This window comes from Neopelma chrysocephalum, unplaced genomic scaffold (genome assembly GCF_003984885.1).
Source record: "Neopelma chrysocephalum unplaced genomic scaffold, ASM398488v2 Primary Assembly neopelma1_23, whole genome shotgun sequence".
Lineage (NCBI taxonomy): Eukaryota > Metazoa > Chordata > Aves > Passeriformes > Pipridae > Neopelma > Neopelma chrysocephalum.
Window position 1 is genome coordinate 14198259 of NW_020897691.1, and position 27849 is coordinate 14226107.

Below are 27849 nucleotides of genomic sequence, written 5' to 3' on the forward strand. Positions count from 1 at the left end.
GAGACTGAATAAGTATGTTCAGTTTTGTCAAGAATTTTTTAGCACTCACTAAAGACTGGGAAACAGCAAGTAGGTTAAGAGAAATAGGAGCTGTTGGTAATAATGTAATCTGGGGCACGTATCTGAAAAAGTCTGTGTATAAACTAAGTTGAAGTTAACTATCTGCTGAATTCAAAACCAGCAGATTAATGTTAGTTTAATGTTAGTTTTACCTGACCTTGGTGGAATTCCATTCACTTTGGTAATCATAGGCTTCATATCAGGAATTAATTAGTTGTGTCATTTGGAAATAAAAAGAAAAAACAAAAACTTGCACAATCTAGCTCTAAAATTTCTCTAGGGTGCCAGGGCACTGCTGACTCATATTCAACTTGCCGTCGACCAGGGCCCTCAGGTCCCTTTTCGCAGGCTGCCCTCCAGCCTCTCGTTCTCCAGTGTGTACCTATATCTGGGGTTGCCCCCTCCCAGCTGCCGAATCTGGTTCGTCTTTTTTAAACTTCATGCGGTTGGTGATTGCCCATCTCTCTTATTTGTCGAGGTCTCTCTGCAGGGCCTCCCTACCTTCTAGAGAGCCGACACCTCCTCCTAATTTAGTACCACTGGCAAACACGTTACTTTCTTTGGAAAGATCCTCGAAGCTGCCGCAGAAGATCAGAATGCAGCGTCTATCACCCTCGAAGCCAAACCTTTGTCCGCAAAGGCACTTCACACCCTGTTTTTGGCTCCTTGAACGTGAGGCGGGCGGTGAGGATGGATGGCTCCCGCGCGGGGCACCCGCCGGGCGTCTCCCTCCGGGCCTCTCCCGCGGGGCACCGGGGTAGCGCTGAGGCGGCGCCAGACCCGCCGCCTCGGCCCGGCGGGGTTGCCGGGCAACGCGGCGGACGCGGCGGGACAGCCCCGTGGCCATGGCGTCCAAGGGGAGCAAGAAGAAGGATCTCGGTGGCCCTACCAGCGCCTCCCCCAAACCGTGAGAGCTCCGGGAGGGAGGGAGGGCACGGGAGCAGGGCTGTCCACGCCGCCTGCCCGGACAGTGGGGGCGCGCCGGGAAACACACCAGGATCCCCGGCCGGGGTGCCCTCTTGGCCGGCTAGAAACTTTTCCCGAGGCTTCCCTTCCTCGGGACCCGGAGGCGTCGTCCGTGCGCACCTGTGCGTGGCGGCCGTGTCGCCATGGCACCGGCAGACACGGGTGCGGGTCCGTAGTCCTGGGCGTGCTCATTACTGGTGCTGACAAAGTCTACTTGCTCATGTGGGTGCTTAATTAAAAGTGGTTTCAAAAGGCGAAGTGGGGTTTGGTTGTTCTCAGGTGTTTTTTTTAGTTTGTTTGCTTGTTCAGACTGGAGGCCCAGCTCACGTCGAAGTTGTGCTCTTTTCGTCCTGTGGTACTTCTGGTGCGCCGGTCTGGGAGCGTCGTCCTGCCAAGCCGGGGGGATGCGTGTCTTGTACCATACCTGGGCTAGCAGCCAGGGTGCCTCGGACCTCGAGCATAGCAGAAGGAGTGAAGCCTTCAACTGGTGGTCAGGAGCCGTCAGAAGTTGAATGTTCACTGAAATGGTTTTGGGTTTAAAAGACCCTCGAATCAGGAAAATAATTTTGGGAATGCAGGTCCCCCCTGTTTTCATCAGGCAGAGGAACTAAACTAGCTGAAGTTTTTGGGGCAAAATGATTAATGACTCTTTTAGCACATAAGTTTCACTTACAGAAGGGAAAAGAATTCCCTGTGCCTGGAATGTTTGCTTTATGTTATAATGAACCCAAGGAAAGTAAATATATTAAAGAAAGCATTCTTCCTATTGATTTCTTAAATATTTCTTTGTAAGTAGCATCTCTTGAGTTATTTTTAAATTATTCACTATTCGTTGAGTGTTTAGTGGGAATTTGTCTATTTCTGTGTAAATTTCTTCCTGCAAGGACAAATAAATAAATAGAAAGCATTGACTTTCTTTCACGGTTGCTACATTGACTTGTGAGTTCTATTTCTGTATTTTGAGCAGCTTTCTCATCCTAAATTATGTAAGCCTGAATGCATGGTGCTGTCAGGCTTGAAATGAAAAAGGTATCTGATATATGTGCTCATGCCCTTTTCTTTTTGTCTGCTATAACTGAAGGTTTCAGTTGTATCACTTCTCTCTTGAAATCATTCTCAAATGCCCCTTTGTTCTTATTTCATTTCTAGTTACCCAGCCTTTACTACACAGTAGTTTCTTATTTCATATCATCATATTTCTGTTTGATATTTCACACCTTGATTCCCATTTTGTTTACTTTTCTGTTGTTGCAGACTGCCAGTATCTAATTCTTCCTATTTCCCCACTGCACCCTTTGTTTAGTAACTTTGTTGTTGTTGTTTTGGCCACAGCCATGCAACCTCTCATATTTACTATTTCAAACAGTTTATCAGAATTTTTCTAGTCATGTCTAAGCCATCAGGGACACTTTTATTTTTTTAGCACTGTTGGAGAAAAAGAAGGAAAGTTATTTTACATAAGGTGGAGTAGCTTAAAGATGTCCTAATGGTAGCTTAGTAAATTTGTTTCTTCTGTAGTCTAGTGACATGTTGCGGTAACCTGATTGTAATGAAGAACTGTCATAACACAGAATAAATAGCTTGTATTAGTGTTTTTTAAATTAAGCTTATACCTTCTGCTTTAACTGTAGCATGTCTTTTGGGTTTGTCTTGTGATAAACCACTGTGATACAGAGTGCCCCACTAGTAAACAGCGGTAACTCTCAGCAGTAAGCATCTAAATCTTTTGGTGCCGTATATATTTCCATATGAATTCTTATTGCCCTGAACGGTATTCAGGCATATGGAGACATAAGCTGAATTATTAGGTTTTTTTAATCTTATCTTCCTATTTTCTTATTTGATGGAACAGCTCTTAGTATACAGAACTACTCCTGTTTGTATTTGAATCTAGATTTATATTATCAGAAATGCTGATAGTGTAAAAGGGGAAAACAGGAAGTCTGTGACACAAAAAACTTGAAAGTTACAGCAACTCTGATACTGATTTCCTAACTAATCTATCCCCACTCATTTTTTGTCTTTCATTCTGGAATGTTACTAAGGCCTTTTGGATGAATGGATGAAAAAGTGTTGGTTTAAGTCAATGCACGTCTTTCCAAGTTCAGCAACTGACCTGATAAACCTTGATTAAGTTGTCAGGAAAGATTTTCCTTTAGCTTCTGTTGAGCTGTAGATAATTAATTTAAATCAACGAAAGCTAGTGACAGCTAACTAAACTTTTGGATACATATTTTTTTGTCTCAAAACAAAAATTTTACTGCAAAAGTAGCCCCATTTTCTCATGAAACAGTAGAGAATGGTGCTATAAAATAGTTGAAATTTTGATTTCAGCACTTGCTATGCTTTCATACTGTTTTGCACTGTAAATTTTGCTTTCTGAGTTGATTAAAGGCTCTATTATACTAGAGTATTTAGTCTCAGTAAGAATTTCATCCTGCTGAAAACTCCCATACATCTTAATACTCTCTAGTCAAAAATCTCTGTGAAAACCTGGTGTTTATGAAATCAGTGAAAATTGTTGATATTTGGGAATTGAACACAGTGGGACTAAAAGTTTACCCTTGGGAACACTTTTAAGACCTTGAATAACCTTTCTTCTTTCTTGCCCTTGTTTCTCAGATGGATTACAATTTATAAACCAAACCCAGTATCAGAACTTCAGCATTCTTTGTCTCTCCTAAAGGACTGAAACATTGAAACATATTTTTTTTCTTTAGTCATGCTATATGCGAGTGGTCTCCAAACTTTTTTTGATTGTGCAACCCAACTAGTAAAAGGGGTTTGAGCGCACCCTTCCAGTATATGTGTACTTATTCCTTTATCAGTTGTATACATGAACTACTCAAGCTCTAATATTTTTTTCCCTTGTGCGCACTCCCTACTTTGGAGACTACTGCTATAAGCTACAGAATTCCTGTGGAGACAGCAAGCAATTAGGCAGTTTCAAGTTTTGAGCTACACTCTGCTAAAGTTTACAGGGAGCTTTTTGTTTGGATTAGGCTTATGGTTAAAACTTAAAACTACAGACAGTGATTTATGCAAAATAGAAGCTGTATTTCATTTTTCAACTTTCCACATTGCTTCTAGACTGCTTTCCCCTTTATCATAGGATTTGTGATATCAGAATGATGGGAATGCAATTGATAGCAGACAGGTTGATACGTTATTTCTTTGTTTGGAAATGGAAAAATGCTGTATAATGAGGAATATCTGTATTCCGGTAAAGTATTCTGTGTTTACAGGTCTACGAGAACAAGATAAAAATGTCATTCATTTACTAGAAAGTACAGTTCTGGCCCCATATGCAGAGAACCTTCACTCTTCCGATTTAAGGCTAGATCTGTGTCATTGTTATCAAGAAAAATTAGGAGAGTACTGACCTGGTTCTATAGGAGTCTGCTCTGGGACAAATGAATAGTATTGATGCTCTTAATATTTATAATTGTTGAGGAAAAGTGCTGAGCATGGTGATAAAAACAACTCTTCTGTGTAACTCTGTGATTCAGTCCTCGTTTTGTTTGGTAATCCCTGTGTTGGACGAATTACTCTATGTTTCATCAGGTAATGATTTTCTCCTAATTCTAGAAAATATTGTTTCTTTTTCAAGTAGGTTGTGGAAATTGGAAGTACATCTTTTACACACACTGTAAGATTGCACCTGTGTTCATTGGACATGTAACAATTACTTATTAGATATTTGGATTCAGTAAAGCTTTTGATGCCATCTCTCACAGTATCCTTCTGAACAAAATGGCCAGCATACAGCTGGGTAAACACATCATATGATGAGCAACTGGCTCATGAGACAGGCACAAAGGGTCAGAGTGAATGGGGTAACATCAGACTGGTGACCTGTTACTCCATCTTAGGCCCTGTGCTCTTCAATATCTTCATAAATGACTTGGACACAGGCTTTGAAGGAGTACTAAGTAAGTTTGCAGATGATGCAAAATTGGGGGAAGCTGTTGGCTCCCTCAAAGGCAGGGAGGCCTGGTTGAGATCTCGACGAATTAGAGGGCTGGTCAACTACCAACCATGTGAAGTTTAACAAAGATAAGTGCTGAATTCTGCACCTGGAATGGGGCAACCCTGGATGTGCATACCTTGATATCTGTTTGTGTTCATTCTCTTACCCTGTTTATTCAGAACGTTTATGGGACAGAGACAATGACTGTACAAATTTTGTGTCAATCTGTAAGAACCTGGGTAATGTTGCTATTCCTGTATCTGAAAGAGGAATAGATGCTTGCAAGCTGTCTGAGAAAATGTTACCTTATAAGTTTAGTATTCTGTGGTAATTGCAAGATAGGTTTTCTGTGTTTTATTTTAAAACAAAACTTGCAGTTACAGTGATAAAAATGTTAAAAAGATTTTGTCTTTTGACTAATATTGTCTTTTTGATAGTAAATGCTACTTGTTTTATATGCAACTAATGATCAAAATCCTGAATAGAAATATCAGTAATATAAAAAAGGCTAATATTTTTTAAATAATTTGTAAAAAAAATCCCAAAAGCAGACAGTGCTTATAAAAAAAAATTACAGTGTTATAATTTCAATTCCTGTGGATAAAGTTAATGTAGAAGCCCCCTGAAAGTAACATGTACAAACATCTGGGCAATATATTTTGATCACCTTAAAATCACTTTTCTTAATTTCTAGTAAGATCAGGCTTCTTTTTTTCCCCCATAAGTGCTTAGAAGAGTCAGCACAGTCATCTGCACTGTGGAAAATCAGTCAGGATTATTGGTGGATATATTGCATTGCTGGAGTGGGACCTCAAAAACATATGGAGAAGGCAGGAAAATTGCTTTGGACTTGCTTAGGCAGACTTCCTGTGAGTCTCTACAGGATGCTCCATTGGGTCTGGCATCATTATTGCTTTCTAATTAGGTAGCAATTCCCTTCAGGAGCTAAGCAGTTGCTAGAGATGACAGGCTGAAGAGCTCAAAAGAACTGCTGCCTTTATAGCTTTTCTTAATTGCACCATTAGAGGCTACTGAGAATGTGATCTTTCCCAGGTTTCAACAGCTATGGTGAATAGGAATTGATGACTCTGTTGGCACTGAAAGAGAGTCTGGCTAGTAAGAATGGATAATGAATTAAATGCTTTTTAAATTAATTTGATGAAACTCTATGCCATCAAGCCCAATCTTCTGAATTAAACCTGAGCCATCAGCATCTATCTCAATTAGGGTTTGGGCTATTAGGGAAAAAAGTGAGGAGTTAATGGTCGTCAAGAGAGGCAAGTGATTTAGGGGTAATTGTGTCACAGGCAGAGGTCACCCGTGTATATAGAGGAAGGTCAGAGTAGTGCTGAAGTTCTTTTTAGAGAGTGCAGTGGTTGACAGCAAGTTGAATATGAGTCAGCAGTGCCCTGGCAGCCAGGAGGGCCAACCATGTCCTGGGGGCTATCAGGCAAAGCATCGTCAGCCAGTCAAGGGGGAGGATTGTCCCGCTCTGCTCTGCACTGGTGTGGCCTCTCCTTGAATATTGTGTGCAGTTTGGGGCACCACAGTATAAGAAAGATATTAAGCTCTTAGAGAGTGTCCAAAGGTAGACAACAAAGATGGTGAAGGGCCTTTAGGGGACGCCCTGTTAGGAGCAGCTGAGGTCACTTGGTCTGTTCAGCCTGGAGAAGAGGAGACTGAGGAGAGACCTTATCACAGTCTACAACTTCCTGGTGAGGGGAAGAGGAGGTGCAGACACTGATCTCTTCTCTGTGGTGACAGTGACAGGACCCAAGGGAATGGCCTAAAGTCAGAGAAGGTTTAGGTTGGATATTAAAAAAGAGTTCTTCACCCAGAGGGTGATTGATCACTGCAACAGGCTCCCTGGAGAAGTGGTCACAACACCAAGCCTGTCTGAGTTCAAGAAGGGTTTGAATGATACTCTCGGACACATGGTGTGACTCTTGGGGATGGTCCTGTGCAGGGTTCAGAGTTGGAATCGATGATCCTTGTGGATCCCTTCCAACTCAGAGTATTCTGTGATTCTGTGAAGAGCAATATTTACTGCTGATGTGTCCTTAAGGACCAGCAGAGACAAGCTGAAGCCTGGACTGGCTGGAAGAAATTACTTAAGTTTAGCTGTGTACCTGGTTGATTGCAATAAGTAGCAGGTTGCTGCACTGCTGTGGTACAGTGGGTTGCTGCACCAAAGCCTAGGATTACTTAATGTTCGTTATTAAGATTAATGGGACAGTAAGAACAGAAAGAAATAGTGTCATTGGTAGTTCATACTTCTATTCCTATATACCTAGAATAAGCTTTCGGCCAAGGCTTGTGATTGAGGTTTTATCCCTCAATGGAATCATGGTACAAGTCTTCAGAAAACAAATCCATTGAAGATTCTATAAATACGTAGCAACCATATCCAACTCAAGAAGTGCTTGAGCTAAAAATTCTTAGGGACTGTTAAAAGTATTTGCCAATTATACTGCATATGCCTTTATGCTCTTTGTAAGCTTTCAGTTGCAAGTATTGTTTGAGACAAGATGTTGGGCTACAGTTCACCCATGCTCTCATTCAGTACTCCTGTTCTCGTGTTCGTGAGGGTAGCCCAGTGGTACATCTTTGTGTTGCAACATTTGTTTTATTTGAGAGAACGGGTTGCTATATTATTGTAAAAGCTAGTTAGAATCATATGTAGATGCTTATGCTTGTTTTTGACTGCATGAGCTAGGTCAGAAATGAGTATGGCATGGTGGTTATAACTAATTTCTGCTTGAGACTTGAAACAGGGTTAACATTTTGGACAAAAGACATTGAGAATACTAGTCCTGGTGTTTGCAATTTTTGGATTAAGTGTATCCATTTTATGGTTAATTCTGCCCCATTTATTAGAAACTAGGTTATGTTTAAAAATACAGTTAGTTTTGAGTGTTGTGGTTTAACCCCATCTGGCAGCTCAGTGCTACACATCTGCTCACTTACTCCTCCCCAGCAGGATGTGGGACAGAATCTGGGTAAAAATGAAAAAACTTGTGGGTGTAGGTAAAGACAACTTAATAGGTAAAAAGCAAAGCAAACCAAGGAATTCATTCAATGCTTCCCATGGGTAGGCAGATGTTCAGCCATCCCCAGGAAAGCAGGGCTCCTTCACTTATAGTGGGGACTTGGGAAGACAAATGTCATCACTCCCAACATCTCTCCCTTCCTTCTTTTTCCCCCAGCTTCTATTGCTGAGTGTGACAACATATGGTGACGTGTGCCTGTTTGGTCAGTTGAGGTCAGGTGTCTGGGCTGTGTGCCCTCTGGTCCCTTCTTGTGCTCTTCCAGCCCACTTGCTGGCAGAGCGGTGTGAGAAGCAGAAAAGGCCTTGACTCTGTGTAGTCACTGCTCCGCAATAACTGAAACATCCCGGTGTTATCAACACTGTTTCCATCACAAATCTCAAATATATCCCCTCTGTGTAAGCTACTGTGAAGAAATTTACCTGAATTCTAGCCAAACCCAGTACAGCTACTCACTGGACTTTGCAAGGGAATGAAGATTTATATGAAAAATTTTAAACCTGCACTGCATTCATAAGCTGCTTTACAATTGTAATCGGTAACATATTACAATATTTTTATACTCTTACTACAAAGCTGATTTTCGATAACTTGGGAGGCTCTTCTACCTCAAATATCTCAGTCCAGATCCTTTCTAACCAAAGCAGTTAAGGCTTCACAAGACTGGGAGTGAGCTGTAGTGTATCTTGAGCAACAGCAATTGTTCATTTCCAGTTTGCACCTACTGTCCTGATTAAGCTGAGGATGTTGTGATATCACAGTCTGGTTTAGCAATCTGTTAATTGCAATATTTCCAAAGATAAACAATTATATTCATTTGAATGGCTGTACAGAGCATTTTTGAAGGATTTATTGGCTGTTTGCACTACCTATATCGACAAGGCATTTCCTGTTCTCCCAAATAATTTAGGAGCAACAGAGATCTGTAATGGCCCAGGATTCCAGGACATCCAGCTACACAACTAAAGGGAGAATTATCAATGTACCTTAAAAAATAACCATCTGAAACACTAGCAGATGCACATACATACTTTCTGCAGACGTAGTAATGTTAGTGAATAAATGTGTCATGATCTTAGGTTCAATTGGGTGAAATGCTTTAGTTCATAATTGTTCTTCCCAAGTTATTTGTTGCATCATTGTACATCTGCAAGCTCTATTACTGTACTATTGCACTAATATCTAAATTCTAAGCTGATTAAAGCTAGAGACATTCCTGAAGATTTTATATTGTTCTTCCTCAGTATGAAAGATTCACTTTTCATTTATTGTTTTTTATTGTCTATTTGTTTTGTAAGTAACTCGTATTTCCAAGGGCACTAATTTTGTTAGTCACAGAAACAGAATTTTTAGTGATAGCATTTTCTGGCCAGAAAGATGAGGATCTTGCTTTCAGCACCTGTGCTTCATTCATTGAAATTTTTCAGTGTGTAAACACAGTATAACTATAATCAATATAGTCAATTTGTTGATAATTTTTCCCCCCTTTGGTTTACTTTTAACTTTCTTTTTTAGTTTCATGCTTTGTAGTGAGAAAATGGGGTTTTGCCCAAGTAAATATAACAAATGTAATAAAATAGCATGTATGTCGACCAGTAAGTTTAATTTTTTAATAACTAGATACATGTTGTGGTAGTTTAGTCTAGGCCTTCCTTGGTGACCAGTTTGTAACCAAGGAAGTACCCAGATTTACCCGGTATTCCCTACGATTTTTACGTAAGCCGAAGTATAAGAAGAAAGGAGGAAAGGCTTTTGCCCTCTTTCCTTCCGGTGGCTTTGGAGGTGCAGGTTTCCCTGCTGTTGAGTCTGTCAGATTGGGGAGTGAGACGTGGTAAGGCCTTGCTGACCTTGGGAGGCGGAGGCTGCCGGCAATCGTTCCAGTGCGACTTTCTGTTGTCCCAAGGAGAGTAGTAAGATATTCTTTGCTAATTCTTTTAGTTGCTAGATCTTGGGCTATTGATCGTGTATATTTTATTTTGGTTTTGTTTCTTTTTTTTCCCCTTCCCCCTTCCCTTTCCCTTTCCCTTTTGAAATTGTACATATATTTCAATTGTATATAACTGTAATATAAGCGTAAATATATTTATATATATATTGCTTTAGCTGTCTCTCTTGTTTCAGCTCTCTTGTTTGTTTTTTTTCTCTCTCTTCTCCCTTGGTTTGAGGGGGGAGGGGGAAGCTGTTGTGGTGAGGTTTGGAAATTTGGCAGCTTCAAACCATATCACATGTTAATTAGGAAATTATGTATTCAAATTAATTTTCCTAGTTAATTCCAATTAAATCAATGAACCCCTCAGAGCTCAGCCTACTTGTTCTGTAGATTTCAAACTTCATGGACTCATGGACATGAAAACATTAAGTAATATCCTAGTGCCACTAAATGCTGTACTCCCTACTGGATTTAGTTTTAGGTTTTTCTTTCCATGAAACTCAAAGCATTGTCAGAGGATCTTGCAGGCAAACACTCCATGAGCCATTGGTTGAAGACTGTACAATCAGATTGTGCAAGAGAAGTCTATAGACTTCTATTAAAAGGAACAGTGTAGTGAGCAGCGTAAGAGAGAAAAGCAACTTTCAGCAGAACTCATCATGGCTAGGCTTTGCGAACGAAGATTTGAGAAGGATTCTATCCAAACTAGCTACAAGCACACTGATGGCTAAAAAGGCCAATGTGAGACAGACAAGTCCGATTGCAAAAGGCACAGCGGAAAGTTTCCTTAGGCAGTATTGGCAAGACACGGTTCTTTCTGCGTTGTCTTTTCTCAGAAAAGGTGCTGTTAAAAGAAAATACTAGTAATTGTGTTTTGAAACTAGGAAGCATTCTGAAAATATCATATTAGAGACTCTGTTTGCCTTAGATTATTCATCTACTTAAGCAGAATGGTCTTTATCTTCTTCCATGTGAACTCTATAATCACCACTGAAGACATGGGATTTCCTGGTTTTCTTAACAATGAATGCAAAGTGCTTTTGAAATGAGTTGGCCTAAATCCATAGAAGTACTGGCATGCTCTGCCGTGCAGACACTTCTATTTCTTAGTTAATTGCTTGGTTGCCGTACAGAAGGGACAAAAGGTTTTTACAGAAGCCAACAAGGAAGTAATGCCAAAGAAAGGAACAAAGCACAGTTCATTGTTCTTAAGATATACTTGAGTATCAAACCTTAGTGTCGAAAGAGGTGCTGCAATCTTCTCTGTTCTTGTAGCTGAATCTAAGGTCAACTTGGTTGTTTTAGTAGGAAACCCTGTGAGAAACAAATTCAGAAAAGTTCCTGGTTCTATAATATCTAAGGTGCTGTACAGTTATATGGGGAAATATGACTTCAGGTTCCTTCTTTGAATCAAATGATTTGAAAAGAGATCTTCATCTTCCCTAGAGGACAGCCAGAACAGGTGGATGCTCTATGACTGTACTGCTAGTGGTTTCTCACACAGAGCTTGGTGGAGGTAAAGTCCCCCAGGTGGCATGCTCCTTTTCTTCTTTATTTTTGTCCAGAGTTTGACAGTTATGTACTACTTGAGATAGGCTGTTCCAAAAGGTATAGATCATTATTCTCACCTGAGTCGTGTCTGATGTCAAAGAGTTCTTATGGCTAATTATGTGCTGAGCAGTCCAGTGTTTTCTTTTATTGGTTTTAAATTTGCTCTAGTTTATGTTAGACACATTGTTTTTTTCTTGTAACAACAGATAAATAATCCACTCTCATCTATGCTGCTGATTATTTTGTACATTTGCTCCATTCTCTAAACTTTTGCCTGTTGCCAAATTTCCAAAGTTATTTTTACATTGCTAGGGTAACTGAACTAAATATTCTATTTCATGTAAGGACATAAAATCGATTATACTGAGTGGCATTGGACTAATTTGTTGTATTGGACATTCTGTTTCTTATGTGTCATAGTGTTCTATTTACTTTCCTTGACTGTACTTGAACAGAGTTCTTAAAAATGACAGAAAGCTCCTGATCTTGAAGTGTTATCATTAACTGAGAACTACATAACCTGTAGTCATTTTCTGCTAGTTGGAAGAACAGTGCATTGATCAAATGCAGACCATTAATTTGATCTGCAAAATGGATGTAGCTGTTACTTGCTTTCAAATCTATGACTGCAAGATGCAGCTCAGACCCCTTCTTATCTGTGGTAGTCTGTTCACTTGGTCTGTCACCAATACCTTTTGAAACCAGTTAACCTTAAAGGATTTGGGACAGCTCACAACAGCCCCACCCAGAGCACTCAATTTTAGCTGGAATTCTAAATTGTCAAGACCAAAAATCAGGCAATATTTATAGGGCAACAAATGCAATTGGGCTGAGAACGAGGAGAACAAACTGAACAAAAAAGTTTTAAAACCCACAATGCTTCTAGACCCCTACTTTCTATCAGTTTTTCTTTGAAGTAACGTCCAAGACACACCACTACACACCACACCACCTTATACAATTTGCACAAGGGATTTGGCATGCGGAGTTTTCCTCCCTTCTCCTAGAACCTGGAAAGGAAACCAAGAGGAAACAACTTACTTTTCATTAATATGCAGACACATAAAAAAACACATGGACTTCTAGCTGGCAATGCTAAATGTGAGGCTAGGTGACCATTTCTCTGAGCAAATGTGTTGTGTTTGAAATAGGCTCATTCTTGACAAGCTATTGAGGTCTATCAGTAGTTCGTCTGACACCTACAAGGATGTCAGCTATGTTTGGAAAGGAGAATATTACACTTGAAACTAGTGATCTAAATTACCAACCCCTTTAAAAGTAATATGCCTATAAAGATTTATCAGGTGGTGTTCATCTTTTCTTTCTATCATCACTTTAATTTTCCACAGTTTGATTGTGCTTCACACAGAAAGCACTCCATGCATTGTGAGGAAGAAATCCTACCCCAGTACACAAAAGTCGTCATAGGCTTTGCAAGCAACTATCATTGCGACATAAATGCTTTACAATTATTTGTTCTGCTCATCGTACCTAAATTGCATTCATGGCTTGAGACTGCCCAGATGTGAGGGCTCTGAGCATTTAGATTAGTGTATTTTAATTCTGCAGAGAATCCTTTAAGTTTTGGCTCCAGTGTCCAAAATAAGATTAATGGTAAGTCACTGTAAACAATGCATTCATATTTTAGTTTTATTTTGTAATTGCCGCTGACTATTCTAATAATAAAGAAAAACCTATATTGCCTTAGCTGCTTATTAGATCATCTGCTTGTGACTCATTGCATTCATTCCTCTTCTGAAGAATGGCACAAGGTATGAAGAAAAATGAGCAAATCTTTTTGCCACAGTGTTAGTGATACTTGACCAAACTTTTTCATATCCTTTCCAGATTCTTATGAAATTTAGTGTTACCATGGTTTCTGCTCTGGGTTTATAATATATTCAGATGCTACTTTTTATAAATAATTTCAGTGATTGGAGTTTAAAAGAACTTCTGCTATAAATAAGGTCTTCAAAGGAGCCTTTTGTCTTTGAGTTCTGAAGAGATTAAGGAAAAACTTAAATAATTTCTCTACAGGGCACATTTGGAGAGAACCTTGAACCGTCTGTTTGTTCTCTGCCCTTTTTCCTAATATAAAAGCCTTTACTGAGGCCAGAAATCATTTCTTCTGACTGTTCAAACAATCCAAGGAAAGGGATACCTTTTTTTTTTTTTTTACTGCCTCACAGTGTCTTTCTGAATTCTAAAAAAAACCTGTATAGTGTCACAAAATTATTATTGTCTGGTGATCCAGAGTGACATGAGTACTGGGAAAGGAAGGTGGAGTAGCCATACTGTTCTGAAACTAAATACCAATACTTCTGTAATTCTCTGGAGAAGACTTCCTTCAGTCTTGCTGCGTTCCCTCAGTAAGGAATGATAATAGATAATTTACAGATAGATTTAACTGTTTTAGGAAGACTGCTCCTTAGACTCCATTGACCATGTTGACAAGATCTTGCTTACAGAGTGGGATAGTGTATATGTCCACAGGCTAAATAAATGACTATATGATTTAACTTGAGAGAGCACACTTCCTTGTGGGCTTGTTTCCTGTCTCTCTATTGAATCTGAAGTCTCTGAAAAATTTAGGTTGCAATCTGTCTGCAGTTTTTTTCCCTGTTGTGTTTCTCTATCCTGCCATCCCCCATTTCCCCTGTTGGCACTATATCAATTTTACCAGTATTCTTGGAGAAGCTGCTTAAAGGGTCAGAGGTGAATTAGTGCCAACTTCATGGTGTTTCTCTCATTTGGCAATTTATTCTTCCTTTTTCTCCTTTAGGGTTTAGCACAGGATTAAAAAGAAGTGTACCAGTAAGTTAGTTTAGAAAATACTCTTACACAATGAAGCCATCCAGCCTGAGCATAAAATACCAGCAATTTTAATTGGCCTTGTGTCACATAGTTTGTTTCAAAGAATTCTCAGTGAGTTATATTATTCAGTTCTTGTAATAAAGGAACTTCTTAATAGCCTTACTCCAAATACAGTATTTCAATAAATTCAGCTGTCGTTTTTCATTTATTATTTATACTTGGAGACCAATTAAATTGAAGCTATTTATAAATTTTTCCAAAAATTTATTGAATTATCCTTTCAGAGATGCAGTAGCATTGGGCTTCCCCAGCTTAGTTTAGACATCTCAGTCATAGATTGCATTGTTTCCATGTCTTCCACACTGTTAGTGTTGAGGGTATTCTGTTATGTCAAAGTGTAGTGAAAAGTAATTTTGTATGTGGAACTAAGTTAGGAAACTCTTTCCATATCTCATTGTTGCTTTTTAAAAGTACGCTTTTTTATTATTCTGTTATTGTCCCAAAGCAGTCAGAAATCTTATAGCAAGAAATGAGGAGGGGCTCTGAGTAACGTGATGTAGTGGAAAGTGTCCCTGCCCATGGCAGGGGGGTTGGAACTAGATGATCTTTAAGGCCCCTTCCAACCCAAATCATCCTATGATTATATGATTCTGCGAATTATTGCAATTATTATTTAATTTTCTTTGGGAATGGCTTCAGAGCATCTTTATCATTATTATAAGTGAAAATTCCATGCCTCTCTATAAATATTTAAAAGAGAAAATGCTGACTTAGAGGTAGAAAAAAGATTAAAAAAAATTAGTAGTCCTTGAATATTTCAAATCACTGCGTACGCCATTCATATTTCACCTGAAGTAAGAAAAAAGTACAAAAAATGAGAATTCTTAATTATCTTTTTTTGCATATGTAAGAAGCTGTCAGGAGGTGTATTTAAACCAGGGTTAAAAGGGGTCAGGTTTCAAAGTATCACAAGTGTTGAAGCTGTTGGTACAGCTAGAATTTTTGGTTTTATTGTTCTTTATGCATGAGGCTAGTGCAGATACAACAGATTCTTTGAAAAAACTGGAACTGATAAAAACATTCCTAGTAATCCAAAGAAACTGATAAATACTTCAGGGTTTTCAATTGCTTGTTAAATATTGAATATAGAATGAAACATCATTTGAGTCTTCAAGAAAACACTGGAGAAAAAATTGTACCATTAATGAAAGATCAAAGGCAATAGAGAGTCCATTTACAGATTACTGAAGTGACAAAGATGAAAAAGTAAAGTGAGGTATCACTCTGTAGAATGCATATTCCTTCCAGTTAGAGAGGTAGAAGCTATGTTTGGGTATTTTTTACAGAACAGAAGGCACAGATGGTATTGAATTTTCACAGCTCTCTTCCATTAAGTGTTACTGGTAGTGTGGATGAATGTAACTAATGTCTAGACAGTGAGAAATCTTTATTTTTACCCATTTCTTTGTCCTTACTATTAGTAACAACAAAACTATTATGGAATCAGAGAAAATGTTCATTGAATGGTGCATCTGGGAGCCATCTAGTTTCAATCTCCCTGCTCAAGCAGGGCCTGCTTACATCAGGTTTCTTAGGTCCTTGTCTATTTGAGTTTAAGTTGTTTCCAAGCACTTTAATTCTGAAGATCCAAATCCCAGATTTTAAGATGAGCATAAAATTTGCGTTTTTCTAGTCATCAGAACTTTTCTCAGTTGCCATGGTATTTTGAATATGATTGACAGGAACTTGGAGTGACTCCAGTCAGTACCTGTGCTCACATCCTATCTAGCACCACGGAGCTGTGTGTGTCCAGTTGTCTTAAATGCTATCTAGCTGCCTTCCTCTGCTGTAGGTAATGCTTTGCTCCCTCAGACTCTCTAAGTAGACTCTTGGACTGGGAGGCCTGAGAGCCAAATTTGCAAACAAAACCCAAGACAGAAAAAGGCATTGAGTATCTTGGCCTTTCCCATGTTCTTTGTCATTAAGTTCCCCACCCCACTGAGCAGCAGACATGCACTTTCCTTACTTAGTCTTCCTTTTGCTGCCAATGCACTTATAGAAGCCTTTCCCTTGCCCTTAACATCCTTTGATGATTTCTACTCCAGCTGAGCTTTTGCTTTTGTAATTTCATGGCTCTACATTTGAACAATATCTGTTCCCCCAAGTGACTTGTCCCTGCTTCCACCTTCTGGGAGATTGGGCTTAATAGTATTTTCAGTTGTCACTTGCTACACACCATTTTCCCTAGTCAGACTACTCATTTATGTAGTCTATGTTTGGCTTTAGAATATAGTCATAAATCTTGTTGCACTTATGTAGGAGCAATGATTGAGTATTGTGTACAACAACTGAAAAAGAGCATATGTGTATTATGACACTGTGATCATTTTATCTGAAATGTAAAATGCTTTTGCAATCAGATTGATGCTGTAAATCATAACCAGATTTCAGTTTTTTCTATGAAGTCACCAAAATCTCAAGAGAAAGCAGTAATTCAAGAATTTAAATTGTGTGTATGGTTTTATATGCTATCACTGATGGTTTGTACATTGGTGTAAATACCCACATGATATAATATGCAATACATGTCCAGGAGGTAAAAAAACCCCTGTTCTCAAATATCAAAAAAATCCAAAAATGGAAGATTTCCCTTTGAAATCTCTTGAAGATATCAGTTCCTAAAGAAATTAAGCTTTAATTTTTATTAGAAATATTTTTTGGCACCAATTTGTAAAGTTAACTCTTCAGCTGTAGCCCAAAACACTGTTATCTTCCTGATCTCCTGGACATATTTGTGGTAATTCTGCTGTTCCTCATCCAAAAAAAAAAAAAAAAGAATAAAAAAGGAAGGTGTTTTTGTTTGGTATGAGGAAAGGAAAGAGAAAATGACAACTTCTTTAGCTTTTTATGACTGATGTATATCATGTAATAGAAATATCATGTTATCATGTAAGTATATTCTTAATGCTGCAGCATACTGCTGAGTATCAAAGGGGAAATTCTGACCTTAGTCTATTTTTCTAGCGAGTCAAAGTCTGTAAGTTTTCTTCTGTAATAAGAATTGTTTAAACCCTTTTGCTCAGTTCTTGGTGGCATGTTTCTTCTTGAGTCCCTTCAGCTTCTTCCCTTTGTTCTTTTGACTGAACAACATCTACAGTTTATTTTCAATGGGTTTGGGAAAATATAGTTGTGACCTGCATGTGCTTTCTTTGCCTCCAGATTTGGTAGTTCAGGAGGAAGGAGCTGATGTATTCTCATTCTAGCTAATTCAGATTTCAGTCCAGTGTATGCACTGAAAAAATGACACGCACATGTACTAGTAGTGCTAGTTGGTGGCTATGAATGCATTGTGTATTAGTTTTGTGAAAATCCCTTCAGTCTCAGCAAACTGTTTGCCAGAGTTCTGAAAACCAAGAAGAAGGTAGTGAGAGTGCTGGGAGCACAAGAGGCCCTGAGAATGAAACTACCTGGAGACAGAACTGGCTGGTCTAGCAGCTCACAGATTCCTAAAAGTGAGTCTTTTTCCCCAAGATGAGTTTTACCCATGGCAAGTTCCTTTTTGTTGATTAAAGAAAATAAGTCAGAAAAAAAGAAAGAAAGCCTTCATATTGGGCAAGTGAGTTGAACTGGATCGTGAATGCTAGGACTGGCACAGGAGGGGAAAGATAACCATGTATCTTGAAGCAGGGGAAAAGGAAGAGGGAGGAAACTGTCCTCAGATTGTGGTTTTGTGCTTCAGCTGTCCCATTTACCTCAGCAGGATTCCTCATATAAATGCAGTTAAATATTTCATTAGTTTATACCTAATAACACCATCTAGCACTTCTATAGGCTTCTTTATCTTAGTGACAAAAAGTTATTGTAGTTACAAACACTAAAATTTCTATTACAGTACATTAAAAAAAGAATATATGGTAAAAATCTCCTGCTACTGTTGTCTAATATACTATTCATTTTTATTCATGTTACTATGTGTTTCCCAGGGCACCTGCATCTTCCCAGGTAGGTGCTTCAAACGAGAAGTGTACATTTCCTATTTGGCCAGAATGGAATGATGCAGATATCAATGCAGAAAAATGGGATCCTGGGAAACCTGGAAAAGAAAAAGCTGGAAAAGGTCCCATTTCAGTAAGTTGTGTGACACATACTATTTCCCTTCATTTTTTGTACTTGTATTTAGTAGAGTATTTGTCACGACTTCAAAATAATGTGTTACTGATAAATCATATCTTTTCACTGTGTGTAAGTAGTTCCCTATTAAACTGCAGTAATAAACTAGAAGTATTGTGCATCATTTATTTATTACTTTTCAAGTGAATCGTTTACATTAATGCACACAGTGTGTGCATTAATGTGTGCACAATAGTGGTTTAAAAAAATTCATCCCCAAAATCTATTTCATAACATAATTAAAACTGGGGATGTGGGAAGAGCTGAACTGTTGTAGTATGTCAGAGAAATCCCTTCTCAGGGCAGTGCAGTTTCTGTGAACTCAAAAGGTTTGATGCACCACCCATCCGTATATTTTTGCACACCTCAGTTTCTGGACCGGTGAAATGCTGTCTGCAGTTCTAGTGTTCAGAGAATGATTTGAGGGATATCATTATTTTGCAGAAAGTAAGTGCCTGCCAGATGCAGAAAAGTTCCTCAGTTTTCCAACTTTGGAATGAATTATAAGTCTCATATGGAATTTTTACTCCTTCAAACCAGTTATCATTGCAGAATGTGTCTTTTATGCAGAGTAGTAGTGAATTTATTTCTGAAAGAGTTTCTTAAACTTAGCATTTTAAAGTGATATTTAAATCCATTGTACCATGCTTAATTATCTATTTTATGTGCCAATTCTGCACTATCCATATCTTTCTTCTTGTGTACTATGTATACTTTGGCATATGTGTTTGTAGATTATTTTTTTCTTATCCTGAGCCTTAATATCTTATACTCCTATGGGGCCAAAGAGAGAAGGTATAAGTTCTCTGCTGAATACTGCCATTAACATGTCAAGTAAATAATTTTCCTTTGTATCTTTCTTCTGTTCAATTACTCCATTTTGTGTCTCTGGGCTGTACTCTTAACATTTATCTAGCACTAATTTGTTAGGTCTGCCAGACATTATTTTAATAGATAAACTTTAAAATCTGAAAACACAAGAGGCATTCTGAGTGGTTTACTGGATTCATCAGTTCTTCAGCTACAAGCTATATGAAACATTGTTCTTTTTACATGTTTAAAGAAATTATAAAATACGTTGGCCACAGCAGATGAATTTACAGAACTAAAGAATTTTGTAATGTAGCCTCTTTTGATTCAAGCAGGTAGCCAGAATTCAATATCGTATAGGCTATTTCAGTTAGAAACAGAATTAGTAATGGCATCCAGTACCTTTGAGTACACTTAGAACAGGACTATGAGCAGTCTTATTGTGTGGGAAAAGGAATCAATTGGAAGTGATCTCTATCTTTGTAACACTAAATGTTTTTTACCAAGGACCCCTACATAACAGCCTCTCTTAGAGCGGTACAGTGGACTGCAGATACTGTGCATTTGACCTTAGCTGTTTCTCTTGTGTCTGTTTCTTCCACGTCCTTCCTGTAGAACTTGTGATTTAGACTCCTGTCGTTAGAGCATGAACCCCTGATACCTGGGAGTTGTCTCTTATAGCCACATTAAATAAAAGATAAGTTAAACTTGATTTTGTCAGCCAAGTTTAGCTGAACCTACAATATTTTTCTTCAAAGTATCTTTGCACTAGTAAGCTAAAGAAAGGTACATCTTTCCAGGTTTTTTTTAATATTTCTTTGTGTAGTGTTGGGTCATTCCATCTGCCTCCTTTCTCTGGTTTATCTAGTGTTTAAGAGCTAAACTTTCCTTTTTAGCTCATGTTTCATCCAACCATGAAGTCAGGGTTGGATGTCTCTGAAAGCAGAATAAACTCTGTTAATACAATTCTTCGTGGTCCAGGCTACAAAGCTTTCTTTAAGCTTCCATAGAAAAAGAAAAGTAGTCCTAAAAGATTCATTTTTCCCCCAACTTATCTTTTTTCCTTCAGGTACTTGAAATAGCTTGTTGCAGACTGTTATGTTGAAGGAGCTTACAAAAAAAAAATGTGGGGAAAGTATTATTTGGGAGTCTTTGGTTTGTGTCTGGTTTTTACACTTTTGTAATGTATTTTCTTTTGCCTTCCTTTGGTCAGTAAGTACTTAAATAAAAGGCATTAACTATGTAATTGATTAGTTTCTCAGTCAACATGACCTGAATCAGAGGCATCTCTTCATCCTACATTGTGCTATTAAGTAAACAAATATCATATATCATGATGCCTTGTGTGCACACAGAGGATGAGTATCACTTTAGAAATGCAGGTTTGAAAATTATATGAGACTGTATTTTTAATGGGCTAATTCATTATGCTGTATAATTATAGTTCTCTTTGGTTTCTATAGCAGTGTTAAATGCAGGGAACATGCTTTGTGTCTAAATACCACTTTAGATATTTACTTTCAATATTCAATTAAAAAAGCTATAAAAATACATGAGTTAGAAAAAGTACATAGAAACAACTTGGTAGAAGAGTACCTAACAAAAGCTTAAACTTTTTTTTTGGAGAGCTTTCTGAAAGGTAGAAAAGAAAAAAATCAGTTCATATAGACCTATTTAGACAGTGCAGGCCACATAAACTTTTCAGGACAATATGAGTGGCTTTTGTACTAAATCTTTATTTTGGGCTTTGGGCTCTTGTTCTTCAGTTGTAGATACTTTAGTTCCTTTTTATGCAATTTTGCTCCCTAAGGGAATTATTGTGTGAGAAATATATTATTTTAAATCTCGTGGAAAATACAATACTGTAATTAATAAAAAATCTTCCATTTTTGTGCATGCATATTTTATGTAGCAGTTCTTTGATGATCCCGAAGGGAAAATAAAGTTGCCAGCATCCTTAAAAGTACATTCATGGAAACGTCCACAAGAGTTTATAACAAAACAGGTAAGAAACAAGCAAGGACATGATGAAAAAATGCTGCTCACCTAGCTTGTCAAAAATAAAGTGAAATTAGTAGAGGAAATTAGTTCAACAGGTAAAACCCACTTGACCACAAAGGGTCATCCTCTCCAGGAGACTACTGTACAGCGAGGAGTCAGTGATCCATGTAACAGCTAACCTGTCCTGTACACACAGCTTGGCCTTGAAACTGGTGTGGTGCTTGCTGGCTGTAAGTCCTGGGCACTGAAAAAGCTCAGACAGCTCATGGTAACGGAGGAGCCTGCAGGTAGCTCCTGCTTGTTACTGGCAATTATACCACCTGCATCTCCTTCCCTTTATGTAACCACAGCAACACCTTCTTATGTCAACATACTTTCAATTTTACACAAGAAATTATGAACAGAGTTGTTTTCTTATCAGAATATCGTGTCAGAATATCCTTTCTATGGATTGGATCTGCACAGAGTGCTGCACAGATGGATCACAGACCTACTTGGTACCACACAACTTGGGTTTCCCAGTGTCTAAAAGGACATAATGTTACGTATACTAACTCCTTTCATTATAGTTAGCTCTAATAATAGCATTTTCAATGATACTATAAAGAATCTGAGTGCCTTTCTTAGTGAGATAAGATCACCACGAACCAGCACTTCCTGGTGCAAAACATCATGGCAGTGTATCCTCCCACATCTGCTTCGCTTTTTGACTCCATGTTCATTTAGAAGACAACTGGCCTTTCTATTTTTCTTTGTGTTCTTTTATTCTCACTTAAAAATCAGCTTCATGGCAGAAAGATGTCTGTTTATTCCAACTAAGGCTGCCCTTGAGCAGGTATCTGAACTAAATATCTGTCATGAAAACATCAACTAACTTTACCAGAACGATAGTATATTTTTTTCCCTTCAGCTATTGTATCTCTCTGGGCTATACACAGTACGTGTCCATGTCTTTGACAGTACTTGTCTGGCAGGTAACCATAACATTTTAAAGTTATGCATAGCTTTTATTCAATATATTTTTAAAATTATTTGCAAAGAAAATAAGCAGCCTACCATGTCAAAGTTTAGTATGTTCTAATGCTGTTAGTAATCTTAAGTTTTAAAGTGTTTTGCTTCAGAAGAAACACTGAAGTTTTAAAGCACTTGGACCATCCTTCCAACTTTTTCAGGCTTGTCAGTTTTCCTTTTGTCAGCTTGTCAGTTCCATTTTTTATTAAATAGGCACTAAAGAGGTCCAAGTTTAATTTTTAATGGAGGAAGGAGGAGGGGGAGGTCAGAGAAGTAATTGACAAGACCAAAAGATTGGATAGGAAATGCTGCCAAAATGCATAAACTGCGTGGAGGTATCTGAAAGATGGGGGCAAGAGAGCTGGCAGCCCAGAAAGCCATGGAAATATGTATCTATATTAAAAGTAGCTTTTATCTTTAGAGCACTATGAAGAAAGCATTTGTTTTCTTTAAGACCTGATTAAAAGTTTGATGCTTCTTTTGGTCCAATATGTGTTTTGAATCGAGAAGCAATGATTACTAGAAATTTTATATTATTGTTAAAAATGAATGTAAATGTCAAGTGATGAAAGACTGTTAAGAATGATGCATGTTGCTACCTAATCTATTAGTAACTATAAAAGAAAGCGTAAACGAGCCTGTTTAGTGCAGTAAACAAAGAATCAAGCAATGATCACTAGTATGTGATGAGAGGCACAGATACATTTAGTTCAATAAACTACAATCTCAATACCTTATTTCTGAACTGCCTCCCTAAAGGAAATGTGTTGTATAAACAGGTAATAGTCATCAAAACTATGTAATACAGTCAAAGTCACTATTTATATACTGACAATACCACTATCTAACTGACCATGAGAAAATAATTCCATTTGAATCCTGGTGGGTGACTTTGAGACAATGCTATGCTCATGATTTAAATGCAAAACTGCAAATATGCTTAATAAAATGAAGGAATATCAGTTTGTTTATGTGATAATTTTATTTGATGCTCTTTAAATATCCTGGTAAAAATAATTCTTATTTTTTAAAAATTTGGAACATCTGCATTTTAAGAAATTTCTAGTTTGCAAATCTCTAATGAATGTTTGCCAAATGTCTAACATTTGCATGTCATTACAGTTCAATGTTAATGTTAATTTAATTTTTTCCAGGTAATTTAGCTATGGACTTAACTAATTTACTTTCTCCTAGGTTCCTGTTGTTGTCCAAAATGAAACTTCATTTGACCTTGTTTCAGCAAATGAACATATATTTTGTAGTGAGGTAGGTAGAAATACGTTAATGTCCATCTCAAAAAAAAAATTAATTCATTCTTCTTTATCTCTCTTTAACTTTTTGAATTTCACTCCAAATTTCTAACATGAAGAAATAAGTTGTGACAATTTTTTAAGTGGCAAAAGAATGATGGGAATAAAATGGCAAGAAATAATCTAGATTTTTATAATTAGTGTTTACCTTCTTTAAAATTTGAAAAATTAAATCGATGATGAATCGAGATTTTCCAAACTTTTTTTTTTGTTGTTAAATAAATATATAGTATATGAGCTACTATAATTACTACTGGATAGTACTATCTAAAGATAAGAGCAAATATAGTCTGGATTAGAAAGGATTTATATTTTTCATTCAAACTTTCCTGAAGTCTTAATGTGCCTGCATGTATGTGCAACTGTCTGTCACCCAGCCAGTCTCTCCAGAGGTGAATAAATGAATTTCTACGGATCATGGGAAAATGTAAAACAGGTAGTGCCAAGGCATTTGAATGCCTTACTGAATGTAGTATTACTTCATAATTTCTATTTCATTCAACGCTTCAATGAAAATTCAAAATTCAACATCAGAGATATATGAGAGGAAGCCACCAGAAAACCGGTGGTGTAAATTTTGAGGTCCACAGAAATACTAATCAATTTTAGGGCAAGTTTCTTGTTGTAAAATCATATTTTCACTCTAGTTTATATAAATCACTCTAAAATTTTGGCAAAACTTGTGAAAGTATGGTATACATCAGAAATCTGCATGTTATAAAAACATATGCACTAAAGCATGATTAGTTAAAGCTTCTATTTTAAGTTTTAAATACTTATTAAATACTTTTAAATAATTTAGGATTTTTTTTACCGAGTATAAATAATGAGTATTAAAGCCAATACTGATTTTTAGTAGCTGTCTTGTAATAAGCAGTTAAACAAGTGACAGTTCACAAGTTCTGTAACATAAAATTGTATTTCCTTGTTTGATTTTGTTAAATGATGAACAGCATAATTTATATTGTACCTTTACTTAGTTTCATAAAGTTTGTGTTATTGTACATACATATTGTAATGATTTTAAGAGAAGTTGTACCAGTGAAATTAGTTTTTCCATTAAACCATATCTATGTTTTTTTGTCATTTCTTTATTTGCAACACAATCTGTTTTAATCTTTGATCATTATAATATAACTTGGCTTTTTTTTTTTTCAAAAAGATGTTACTTGAAAAAAATTTCTTTCCTATTTTTCTCTGGTTTTAGCTGATGAGGTGGATTGTAAGTGAGATTTATGCTGTCTGGAGGATATATAATGAAAAATCCTTAACTAGCGAAATACCCACACTTTTTTGGAAACCATGGGAACATATTTATGCTTTATGTAAAGCTACGAAGGAACACATGCCACTGTACAATAAATTTGGAAAATATGTATTGAAACTTTACTGGATGGTGAGTAGTTTCCTCCAACAATATATAAATATGATGCAGCTAGCATAGCAAATTTTAATGGTTAGTGTACATATAATTTATAATTGAAAAGATATAGATTTGTAGAAGTGTTGACACATTGTTGATGCTTGTTAATAAAAATACAATCGTATATTTCATGTGTTTTTTTGTACAACTTAAAACTTGATAAAACAGAGTTATTATTGAAAAGACAATATTCTATTTTTGTAGTTTTGTAGGTTTGATGCAAATGTTTAGTAGAATCAGACGTGGCCCACACCTTTGTTATATTAGGATTAAGAATGCTTCTTATTGTTTAAGTAACTCAGTTGGCTGACTTTACAGAGCTATTTGTATCCAAGTGTATTTAAAAGTGATTAAAGACTTCCAGTGTGAGGACTATTTACTGAAGATGTACTGGTAAAACTGAAACATCCCATGAGTTTCTAAAGATAACAGACAGAAACATCTAAACACATTTTTCAGTCAACAGGGAACACTTAATTTTATATTGAACGTCATTTTAATAAAGAAATAATCACTGACACAAACTTGTCTATGTTGATAGGGTTATTCTGGTTACATTTGTCTTTTGCAAACAGAATATGTGACAAAACACTAAAACCTATAACTGACCCTATTAAAATTCCAGTTGCCCAAACTTGAAAATATTTTTTACACAGTCAGTTGGAAACAGAAAGTTGGAAGTGACCTTCCCTGTAAGGGGAAGCACTTACCTGATTTACATGCCTGTGCTTTCGTCATCCCTTACTACTGCCTCCACATATGGAATAACATATATTCACATAGGGAGTGAGGGTTGCCTGAGTTTTAGAGGGCATAAATTCTGTTGTCCATGTTCCTCAGAAGAAGACATTATCCTGTGTGTGAATTTAATGCTGCATATGTTGTGTGTTCATACGATAAAAGACTGCCTCATGAGTTGAGTTGATGAGTTGAGAAAGCATGTACAAGAGTTACCAGGGTGTTTTATTTTCTTTGTCACTTTTGTGTTTGTTTTGGTTTGGACCTTTGTGTTTATTCAATTTCTTTTCCTCTGGTTGTACAGCTGTATTTCTCAGAAAGAAAAGCAGGAAAAGACAGGGTCAAATGTTGGAAGCTTAAAGAAAATGTGCAAATGAGGAAAGACATATATCAGTAGAGATAGAGGAGAAACAGATTTACAGGAGAAAGTGGCAAATTAAATTAAAACCGAGACAAAAGTGGAAGAGTAATGAACTGGTTTTGCTAAAATGCTGTGTTGAGTCCTGAGGGATTGTAGTCCTTGAGATCAATCTGTGGATAATAATGTTTCATACAATTTACACCATATGTGAATTCTACCCCACATCCTACTTTCACTTTGCATTCCTGAGATTTATTGAATTTGTTTCTGTAGTTACCCTTTTCTCACCTTTTTCTATCCATAGACTGGCCCCACATACTTTTTTTTTTGTTTCACTGGTGTCTTTTCCTTTACTTATCAACTTGTACTGCAGTCCGTATTAAACTTCAGCAATAACTGAAAGAGTAGATGAATATGTGATCATTTTACTTACTAGTCCTTTTCAAACTTGGGAAAACTTAAGTATTTTGTTTTGGTTGTCACAAAGCAGCACTTCTCCTAAAAAACATTAACCTCTTCTATGCTTTTTGGTTATCTTTGCCCTGCGCCCTAAATTTGTTTTCTTCTGAGAACTACAGAACTCATAATCAGATGTCATTTCACTTTGAATCTGTAGTTGAGTTACAAGCAGAGAGCGGTAATTTTGCCCTCTCTGATAACACAAGGTGAACAGTGTAGTGATTTGGTCATTCTTCATCGTTTTGTGGGTGAGTTTGCAGAAGTACTTGCTATTGCCCCATTAATTCTCCTATTATGTCTTCACCACTAGGACAGAGACTTTTTTTTGGAGAATGGTAGACAAGATTATTTTGTTAAATACCAGCTCAGTTTACTAACAAAGTATTGGAGATATCAATACTTTGTCTTACCTGTTTGTTTCTTATCCTGGAAGTATAGATTTTTTTTTTACATTTGGTCATTTTGTATTGTTTCATATGGTGTTTCATAAGATACTATATTAATGCTTTCCAGGACACTAACCACTGCAGCCAACATCCCCAGGTAGTTTCTGGAAGCAAGGGGGACTGCTTATATCACAAGTATTTTCCAGATTGAGACCTTAAAGAGGCATTTACTAAGCTGGTATCTTAGTTAAGCCCTTTTTTAAAAATTACTGTTTCTCAATCATCTGTTATGGCAGATGAAGAAAAAGCAATGAATGCATGCACATAAGGACTACACATATGAGAGGAAATATATTTGGAAATAGCTGCAATTAATTAATCGCTGAAATAAATAAGTCAGAGCAGTAATGAAATGCTATGAATACTGTTTCCATGCTCCTCATATATTATGTGAGAACTCCTTTTAAAACCATCTGTAGTGTATAATTGGGTTCTTGAGAAAGCGTTAAAAGTTCTCTTACATGCATGTTCATTTTTCAGCCCTCAAACTCAGTTTTTTCTTCTTCCCCCACCACCCTCCCCCATCATAGGGGTGCTGGAGAAAGATCATTGTGGATGACACTATGCCTTTCAGTGAAGAGGAGAATTTGTTATTGCCAGCTACAGCCTGTCAAAATGAACTTTGGCCAATGTTGCTGTCCAAAGCTCTCATTAAGGTAGCAAACACTAGGTATGTTTAATCATCTCAATTTTGGTTTGTTTTGTGAAGTCACATGTAATTGCAAAAAGTTGTTTCAGTTTACATGGGAAATACATTTTGCTAAAAATTTTGTAATGTCAAT

At 37.2% G+C, this 27849-nt stretch overlaps 1 protein-coding gene across 7 annotated transcripts in view; it reads left to right on the forward strand.

Annotated features, from left to right (window-relative positions):
- Positions 1–838: 838 nt before the first annotated feature.
- Positions 839–27849, forward strand: part of ADGB (androglobin) — a 113767-nt gene continuing 86756 nt past the window's right edge. For 5 of the 7 annotated variants that reach the window (XM_027687582.1, XM_027687609.1, XM_027687639.1 and 2 more), the window contains exons 1-6: positions 839–967; positions 18322–18466; positions 21231–21323; positions 23525–23596; positions 24848–25036; positions 27598–27737. In XM_027687582.1, coding sequence (XP_027543383.1) covers positions 906–967; positions 18322–18466; positions 21231–21323; positions 23525–23596; positions 24848–25036; positions 27598–27737 — 701 coding nt within the window. In that variant the 5' untranslated portion in view covers positions 839–905. The remainder of the gene's footprint in view (positions 968–18321; positions 18467–21230; positions 21324–23524; positions 23597–24847; positions 25037–27597; positions 27738–27849) is intronic. The other 2 variants (XM_027687591.1, XM_027687618.1) reach the window with 2 other exon arrangements.